Source organism: Melitaea cinxia, chromosome 11 (genome assembly GCF_905220565.1).
Source record: "Melitaea cinxia chromosome 11, ilMelCinx1.1, whole genome shotgun sequence".
Classification (NCBI taxonomy): domain Eukaryota; kingdom Metazoa; phylum Arthropoda; class Insecta; order Lepidoptera; family Nymphalidae; genus Melitaea; species Melitaea cinxia.
In genome coordinates, this window is record NC_059404.1 from 7,674,301 (window position 1) to 7,684,596 (window position 10,296).

The following is a 10,296-nucleotide window of genomic DNA, read 5'->3' on the forward strand; positions in this document are numbered from 1 at the left end:
AAATAATTTATATCATTATATCGTATCTGTGTAACAAATATTTCGTTTATTTTAATAACCCTACAACCTCTTTTACACTATACGGAGATTTAAAAAACGTTATAACAAAAAAATAAATATGATTTTTTTCTAAAATAGCCGTATGGTAGATGAATCTAAAAAAAAGTATTAGACCCTTATACATAAAATATTATGTTAGACCTAAGGAAAGTAATGTTTGGAAAACAGCAATATCGATGAATTTTATTTCGCATGGCTTTAATACTTTAGGGAAATTTGTCCCCTTCAGGACTCTCTCCCGTTCCCCTACTATTATTGGATTCTCGCATCTGCGTAACAAACTTTGTTTACGTATCAAAAGTTAAAGATTTAAGCGCCCCTTTTCTTTTTACTCCGTTTTTTTTATTTAAACTTTTATTTTAATAGAACGGCTTAGAACGGAGGGTGAATAAATATCTGAAAAACATATTTATGTCCTACGATTGTATATAAGGTCTATAGAGAGCAGATATTAGATTGTAAACATAAGCACATGAATAACTTGGATGCTTCTTGGAGTTTTTATTAAATTATATTTTTTTGTTAAATAATTGTATTTTAGTACGCGAATTGAGTACCCCGGATGAAATGCGTAAGCACTTAATATTATCGTCATATTTTTTATAAATTAATTTTATAGTTAATAATTTTATATTTAATAATTAATATTCTTGCTTTTATTTTGACTTTTGTTCAAACAAAGAGAAAATAATGTAAATTTATAAGTAATGAAATAAATAATTTATCAAGACATTTTCCTCTTAATCTAATTAAACTAATTAGCTATTAATTTATCAAAGACAAAGTATACATGAATTAGTCAAAAATTTAAATAGAGGCCATTAACATATAAATAAATATGTTTAATATGTTTTTTACACACAAGTGTTAGACGGGTTGACTGTTCCAAAAGTAGACAACTAAATGCCTGTGTTGTACCTACATTATTAACAAGATCTATAAAATTATAATATTTTTACCAAGCAAAGGTTTTTAAATTAACGCTATTTTGTTACTGAATTGAAGGTTACAATACATTTTTATAAAATTATTTTACGTCAAGGCCAAAATAATAAAAGGCAATTCAACTTTTACGATTTTCATGGATAAATCAGATATGTTTGGTAAATGACATGGCCAATTTTTGTATGGGCGATCAAACTTAATGTACACCGATGACTTCTGGTGTTATAAACTCGTGATAATAGGCACATTAAATTGTTATAATTATCAAACTCACAGAACTTGTCATTTCAATATACTAGACGTTAACATCTAAGATTATAGGTTATGATTTAAAAAAACTAGGCGCTTTCAAATAGTGAACAGTTTCGAATTATTATAGAATACAGTAAACTGATATGGTTTCAGTAATAATAGGCATTTAAAGAAGGTAAAGGTCACCTTCTCATCGGTCGTATGTCTTTTATTGCAAAGGTAAAGGAAACACCAAAAAATAAAAAGGGTAAAAATGAATATTTATTTTATTTTTAATATTCTTGAATGGTTACAAGTATATTATCTAAAAATCCTGCTGGAGCTTGAATATTATTTTGATGCCTTGCCCAACCAAGGTACCAAATTATAGTCATTATGTGGCAACAACAACCAACAGTCCTGTTCCCTACCAGGCAATTACAGTAATACCCTAAAATAGCTTCCAGGACAGAATCACTATTATACTCAGTGTCAAATAGAACATAGGAAAAATAGATTCTTTGGGAAACATGACGAGACTTAATACGCCCTCTTAGTAAATAGGGATGATTGCCACCAACCCGTATTATCATTTCTTGGGAATGATCCAGTTCCGGACTCACTTCAACCACATACATACCATTATCCCTTACATGCTCACCAAAGTACGAACGTGCTTGTTTCACCTGATATGGGCCTAATGCAAACAATATTAAATCATTGTATGTGAAAAGCGGGAAATTATTCAGCTGAGGTAAGTTACTATCGATACGGGTAAACATAGCTCGTCTTCTGTTTATATTATAATCAATAATAAATTGGCCAAGATGATTAGGTTCATCCATATACCGCAATGCTCTCTGGATTATATTGTCAGCATTAGGGCTATCTACTAACACAGGATGGAATTTATTTAATAAAGCTCCGGCAATTCTGAAATCAACCATTAAATGTGTTGATGCTTTATTTAAATATCTATGCCTAAATAGTTTAAAATCCCTCTTAAACCTCCCATTCACAATTTCCACAACCCATCTACACAGTGTTACTTTACGGCTTTTATTAGCTTGTGAAAATGTAAGTTGGCTTGCTCCTTCATCTAATGATTCAGGTTTATACACACGATAATCACAATTTTCAAGCAAAGGGATGGCATCCCTAAAGCCCTTATCTAAAACAATTACATCATTTTGTCTAAAAAGTCTTCGGAATGGCCCATTTTCATTTTCAAATAAGTGTATCATAATTTCGGCATCAGTTTGGGTGGCAGCATAGGGTCCCACAGCATCGATTATGTGACCATCGCAAGAGACAATCAAAAATGGTTTAACCAAATTGTCATATTTGTGCAAACTATATGTCTTTTTTTGAAACATATAGTTTGCACTTTTCTGCAAGTAAATGTAAGTCCCATCAAATATTGCGATTGCAGGCCTATGTTCAGCTATAGACTCACCAGGAACACTTAATAACGCTTCAGGAACTCTCAAGTTTCTCTCTGATATTTCCCTATGAGTGATATGGTTCACACCAATATTATTGGGAACAAAATGCTCATTGAGACACAACCTAACTTTTTTCATTATTAGTTCTAATGTAGACCTAGGTATATCAAAAAGAGTTGCCAATCGTCTATTACTCTCACCTGTTCTTAGCTTAATTAAATAAATAGCTAAAGAGCGTTTCGATTTCTTAATATTGAGAGGTAAAAGATTATACAGAATTAAAAACTGAGGTACTGTAAGACCCGTCCAATAATGACAATAATGGTTTGGCATTTCTGAGATATTTTCAAAGTCCAGGATATTCATTTTTGATTTCAAAATATTTATTATGTCTTCTATATGTATGGCACTAAATGTAGAATGTGTCACATTCATTTGAGGCAGTAAATGCCACAAATTATTGTACAAATGTGTTTCACACACTCTACAGCTGCGGGGAATATAGAAACTATGTTCTTGCAATAGAATTCTTTTAAGGAATCGTGGGACCAAATGTAAAGATCTGTTTCGGCATTGCTGAAATATACAGCAAACAGATGTGATTGACGGTCGCTTATAATTAGGTAATGATATGGTAGTATTTTCTCTTTGAATTGGCCTATTTTGAACAGGAGGTATTGGTGGTGGTTCTGGAGGTCTAACCACTTGAACAATATGGGCTGCTGCATTGTTGTTCGAAGCCAATTCCTGAATGTCTCGTGATGAGTCATGCACTGCCTGTCTATTTGCTCGCATCCAACACACATGACAAACATAGTTGTTTCTTGAGAGCTAAAAAAACACAGCACAGTTAGAATAAACAGACAAAAACATGTTTATATAATTTTTCTCAACAAGGTTATCTTTTGTACACATCTATTTATATTTTTAGGTATTATATTATTGTAGTATATTAGAATGTTCCTACTTTAGGAAAGTACATGTTGAATATATAATTTTTCTCAACAAGGTTATCTTTTGTACACATCTATTTATATTTTTAGGTATTACATTATTGTAGTATATTAGAATGTTCCTACTTTAGGAAAGTACATGTTGAATATATAATTTTTCTCAACAAGGTTATCTTTTGTACACATCTATTTATATTTTTAGGTATTATATTATTGTAGTATATTAGAATGTTACTACTTTAGGAACGTACATGTTAAATATGGAAAATACAAAAAACACAGATATTACAATCATACATACATACATAATCTGAACTTATTTATTTATATATTCCAAACATACTGAAGTTCAATGCAATACATAATAAAGATAAATAGAACTAGATATTTATTAATGAAATACAAAATGCTTACCACATAATTAGTATTTTGTGATAATAGGACTGCCAGCAATGGACTCTCCATGCTAAGATTATGGTGTCTTATTTTGCTCACAGATTTGCCACAACCAAGGCAAACCTTGTTATGCCCCAGTAGTCTCTCATGTTCACCAGTTTCGGTATTTAATAATAAGAAACATGGATGACAAATAAATGTATCCAGAGGTAACTGAAAATATGACTCATGACGTTAATATCGCATACTATACATAAAAATAAATCATATTAAGTTTTTCTACTGCAACTTCATACCTGTGTTTGATCCATGTTTATCCAACGCGAAAGTCTTATTTGATCGTGTGCAGAAAGCGAGGATATGAGATGCCTTTGCAACCTTTGCATGGCTACTCCGCAGTTGATGCACTTCATAATGTTCATAATGTCCAAAATATTAATCCGAAACGCAATGCAAGTCAGAGTCCAGTGTTAATAGCAAGGTAATCGAGAGGTAGAAGGTATCAGTCCATAGAGATAAGCACGGGTCAAAAATATTAGATAATAATTGCAAAAACAGACACAGTTGGTATAACGAACTAACGAACGCAAGCGCAGGGAAGAAACGAACGGCAATGAAGTCAAATATCAATATCGTAACATTGGCGGTTGACATAGACTATGACACATTTTCAAGCACGTAAACACGTTCCATTTTGTGTGTTATGTTGCAGAATGTTAGAATGGAATTAAATAATACTCATATTAACATTGTTATTTTAATAAATTCTTTTTTTTTCATTTATTAAATGAAAGAATATTAATAAAGACAGTTTCGATATGAATAAAATGCTCCTAATAAAAGCATTTGTTGTTCAAAAGCATGTCTACATTAGTAAGACGCATGATTAGGAACGTCCATTATTTTAAATATATTTTTCTGTGGTACAGTATGGCGGAAGTTGACGAATTCATCTTGAATTGCTTATTATTTTGAAATAAAAACTGACAAGTTCAGAGAGGTTAAAAACTACGTCATAATTCATCTTTCTCTTTTTAATGTTTAATAAATATTTATATGTATGTGTACGTGGAATGTACTTTTTTGGCCATGTCATTTACAAAGTAATGCTACAGTTTTGGATGAAAAGTCGTTTAAATTTAGTAATAAATAAGTTTTGTGATTCAAATTACAAATCATTTCATTCACGTTTACAAATCATTTTCGATCAATTACAATATTCATAGTACAAATATTATAATGAGTTAGAACTTTCCAACTCTTCTGTCTAATTCAGCTATGTTCGGTAAATTTACAATGATATGTGAATGTCAATCATGAAAAGTTATATAATTAAAATTATAACTAATACGAGCAATTCTTGTATATATATATAATCCGAATTTCGGAAACGGCTCCAACGTTTTTCATGAAATTTAGTATGCAGGGGATTCCGGGGGAGATAAATAAATCTAGCTAGGATTCATTTTAAGAAAATGTCGTTATATCCCAGTTTTTAGACAGTAAAAAAATGGCTACAATATCGTTAGAATACGCAGGTAAATTTCGCATTTGTCAATAAAACTGTAATAGTTCAGGTGGAAAATCGGCCGGTCGCAATCGACCGATAGGATCACGGTTTAAATCCTCATGTCTTCAGATCGATTATTTTTTTCCTTTTTTTTCTAATTGCACTCATGATTTTTTATTTAAATAAACAGTTCATGTTTTTTTATTATTATGTCGGTAAAATCGGAAAATATTGTTCATATTTTATCAACATGTATTTCGTATTTGAATATGATTTCTAAAAAACACAGTTTACTAAAGATACCGAACTAAGCTCGCTAACCTAGGTACTTCTCTATAATGTGTAGTAGAATTGGAGATTAGTTATGAAATTTAAAATACAAAATATTTCATTTAAATTTACAAGTCTGTCTCAATTAACCCATTTGGACCCAAATACAAAGTACTAGCAATATTTTGAGAAAATCTTTATTTATCTATTTATTGATGACTTACAAAATATTTTATTACAAAAAACCTTAAAAAAAACTTTCCTATATATTTAAAAAAACACCGTCCTCAAATGGGGCCAATGGGTTTATGTGTGGTACTTTTCGAAATATCCTTTCTCGATGCGCAATGTTTTTATATATGTTTTTTATTGCCCAATTGCTTTTATATGGCAAACGACGCATCGTATCTGGCTTGGCAGTCTCTGAGGGAAGTGTCCAACACCATCTTGACTCATACCTGACACTATTGAAGAAGGTTTACAACGCCTTCCGTCGGGTCTTTCAATACCTACATTCTTCAAATATCGTCGAGCCATACTTCGACGAAATTGGAGCTTGTCTAATTTGTCGTTGGTCGTACTTTGAACATCTTATCAGTGGATCCGACAGCAGCTTCGTAGAAAGAGGCGAGACAGCAGCGTCGGAGAAATGTAAGAATTTGTTTGTTTTCAAAAATATGCTCTTTGACATTGCTTTAGTTACAATGGTTACATTACAGTCTTCGTCTAGAAACCAGTACAACCGTTTTCGTGGAAGTGAGTGATATCGAGTCAAGAGTAGAATGCCGTAAAATAATTCGAATCCATCAACAACAATATTTGGAAGTCATAATTGTTTTGTTGTGCAGCATATAAATTTGTGTTCAAAATGATCGTGTCAAAGACCTCCTCATCAAATATTTTTTTAAAAACACTGAGCGGCGTTTGATCTTTCAGCTCGGCTATAATGTTTTCCTTTCACTTCAGAACATTATTCACAGTTGAAATCAGGTTGAATCAATCATCATCACAACATATAAACCGTCATACTTACGCCAACGCGGTTCCTGGATTTCAACTCTCCTATATCTTTGTAATAATGTCTCCTAAATCTGTGTGCTGTGTGGCTACGGCACTAAAGAATTTAGCCACCCCCTCTCTTTCCGTGGGTGCCGTAAGAGGCGACTAAGGGATAACAAGGTTCCACAACTACCTTGGGACTTAAGAAGCCGACCGATGGCGGGATAACCATTCAACTGCTGGCTTTGAAATACACAGGCCGAAGACGAGCAGCAGCGTCTTCAGTGCGACAAAGCCAGTACTGCGGTCACCAACCCGCCTGCCCAGCGTGGGGACTATGGGCAAAACACATAAGTTCACGTTATTTTTGTCGTAAACTTGTGGAGGCCTATGTCCAGCAGTGGACTGTATAGGCCTGTGATAAATATCTTTGTAAAGATTCATCATCGTTGCTATCCCAATCATCGTTATTTTTCGACTTAAACATTTTAACTCTACCTGGGATATCATGCGAAAACATTCTCCATGTTTTGTTGAATATCATCTTTATCACCCTCTTCGTTATCCGTGAGAAAATTCGGGTCGGGAGGGATGGCTACTATATTATCGTAACTTACATCAGATTCTTCTTCGTCATTTAAAATGCTTTTGGTAGCTTCATCAAATCCTCGATACTCGTTGGCAACACTGAATGATCGTTTACATGAAAACTAAATCTGCGAATAAAAAACAAAAATATTAGCAATTAGCCCATTGGACCCATTTGGGGACACTATACTAAAATACCTCCAGTTATGATTCAGTTTTCGAAAATATCCAACAGAATAACAATATTTCTAGTAGATACTATAGCCAAGTAAAAAATATAAAAACATGTAGTAAATAGTGGTGTAAATATTAAAAAAAATCACTTACCTTTGGTCGAATACCTATTTGTTCAATGTAGTAAATAAAGTCACTTGTTTTATTAAATTAATCCAGTCAAATACAAAACCACACGTCGTATCATAAAGCTACACTCTTTAACAGTGTAGATTTACTTCTAAACAAAAGATAACTAAAATATAATAGAAAATGTAAGTAGTTTAATAAATTTCCCCAAACGAGGACAGCGGGCGTAAATGGGTTAATCTCAACATGCATAGTAAAAATATGTTATTGAGTTGTACTTTTCTAACTCTTTTGTCCAAATTAGCTATGTTCGAAAACTCGTTAGATTTCCGTGTTGTAATGAGCAATCCACCAGACGCAGACGCTCAAGTATTACGAGTAAAGTCTGTCTGTCTGTTTGTTCCGGCTAATCTCTGAAACGGCTGGACCGATTTTGATAGGACTTTCACTGGCAGATAGCTGATGTAATAAGGAGTAACTTAGGTTACTTTTATTTTAGAAATTTATTTATTTTATAACTCTGAGAACTGGACAATAACTTTTTTGTTAAATTCCACGCGGACAAAATCACGTTTACAGCTAGTAACATATTTGGATTTATGATAAGTTCGTTTTATTTCTGACCTGATAGTTAAACCAAGCATCTCCATAGGATCAACAGGTTTTCTGAACACATATTGTTTTTGTAAACGAGGTGCTATCTTGGTAAGTAGTTCTTCAAAACTTGATATCGTCATTCTGAAATATTCAAAAAAATTCTCATGCCCACATATGTTTAGCGCTATATATTTTCTTTTAAAATAACCTCCGTCTTGGTTCATTGTATAAATATATGGATTTACCCAAAATTTCCTCTGTTTCTGTTTATTTTTCATTCTTTGTCTTAGTAACAACAGTAGAATACCTTTTTTGAGATCCATATCCAGAGAAGCACGCCCGAGCATACAAACTGCGATACACTTATTATAACGTTATTTTTTAATAACTGCGATATATCAACTGTCAAGTTGCGCCCGGCGGACCGTCAGTCGCTAAGTCGCGCTAACGTTTGGTTCTCCGGAATCTATATATAGGTCTCCATACAAAATTATTTTGTTTTCGTTTATTCTTAAGTAAAGTAATTTCTCCATTCAGTGGCGTATATACTTCGTAAGTCCCGTAGTGTAGGTTTGGTTTTTTAACGTGTTGTACAAGCTTATCGGATCAAGAATTGTTTGTAAAATTACAAAACTTATATAAATTATATAATTTATTATATTTGAACTGACTTGAGTCGTAAATTTACAATGCAGCATTATGGAATTGTAAATCATTATTCACCAGGTTTGCTTTGCAAAAATACATTATTTGTATATTACAATATAAATGTCATATAGAATTTTACTGAAATAAAATGATGATTTTTAATTATTCTAAATATTATCTAAATAAATCGCGAAGTAAATTTACAAGACGTAATTTTATTACTAAAAAAATATTTTGCATTAAAACTTCGAACGCTTTTTTTGTAAAATTACTATAGAAATTTCCAGGTTCCTTAGGACGTTTACTGCAAACTGCGCCGCCAGGATAGACCACATAATATGTACCTATATTATATTATTAAAGTAAATGAATCAACTTCCTTACTGTTAATAAGTTCTACGGTGCTTAAATATACTAAAAAATTGTTCTAAGACTGTTGTAACTGTGACACAAAATGTTGCAATAGTTACTCTAAAAAAATAAGTTTTAATAGAATTTATTTTGTAGCATTGTAATCTAAAGTTGTTGTATACGGGAGCGTTTGGAAAACGATATATTTATCACGTTTCACGGTGAAGTCAGTTGTTGCAGCTGGATATTTTAGGTGTAATAGGAATATCGGCGGCATCCCCCTGCGGTTCGGTCTTGCGCCTCGGGCAGGGCGTTTCCGACAAGCTATAAATAGGGTGGCAGGCACCCACTCCGATTAATCACGGCCACCACCTGCGCTCGCTTCACCTGTGAGCTACATCAAGGAAATGCAAGCAAAAACATTATACCACATTAGTAATGTCACAAAACTAATCTTTTTCAGCTTTTCTTGTTTTACGTTCCTCTGTTCGTATCACCCGAAAAGCCACGTGGAAAACGTACGGCTAAGCTGGGATTTCGTTCGCTTTTTTGTCGTTCCATCTATTTTGGGGTTTAATCGGTGCGATTTAGCTACGTGGTTATTTCTGCCTATTGTAAAAAGATTTTAGGTTGAAATCGAAGTAATGGATCCGTATATATTTATATTTTGTGAAATAACAAATTACTCGTTTTAAATTATCTATTTTTAGGTATAAATCTTTGAAAAAAAGATTAAAAGAAATTTCTTGGCCAAAAACCGCAGTACGTTAAGGTTATAATATTCGAATCAAGCGTGTTGACAGTTATCACTTACGCTTTATAAAAAAAAAAAACACTAATCGACTGATGAAAAAGGGATTTATTTGTGAAGTTGATTTAAAAATTCTGAGTAAACATGTCCAAAAAACGTTGTGAATTAGGGTAATTTAATTCAAATGAACGACATATTAGTTTAAATAAACAGTATAAATGCAATCTCGAATTACAAAAGACTAATGGA

At 32.6% G+C, this 10,296-nt stretch overlaps 1 protein-coding gene across 1 annotated transcript; it reads right to left on the bottom strand.

The window, feature by feature from the left end:
- Positions 1 to 266: 266 nt before the first annotated feature.
- On the bottom strand, positions 267 to 4,452 carry LOC123658044. The gene is made up of 4 exons (XM_045593526.1): positions 4,327 to 4,452; positions 4,049 to 4,243; positions 1,818 to 3,512; positions 267 to 329 (listed from the first exon to the last, which is right to left on the bottom strand). Exons 1-4 carry the CDS (start codon positions 4,450 to 4,452, stop codon positions 267 to 269), a joined length of 2,079 nt encoding a protein of 692 aa, XP_045449482.1.
- Positions 4,453 to 10,296: the final 5,844 nt, after the last annotated feature.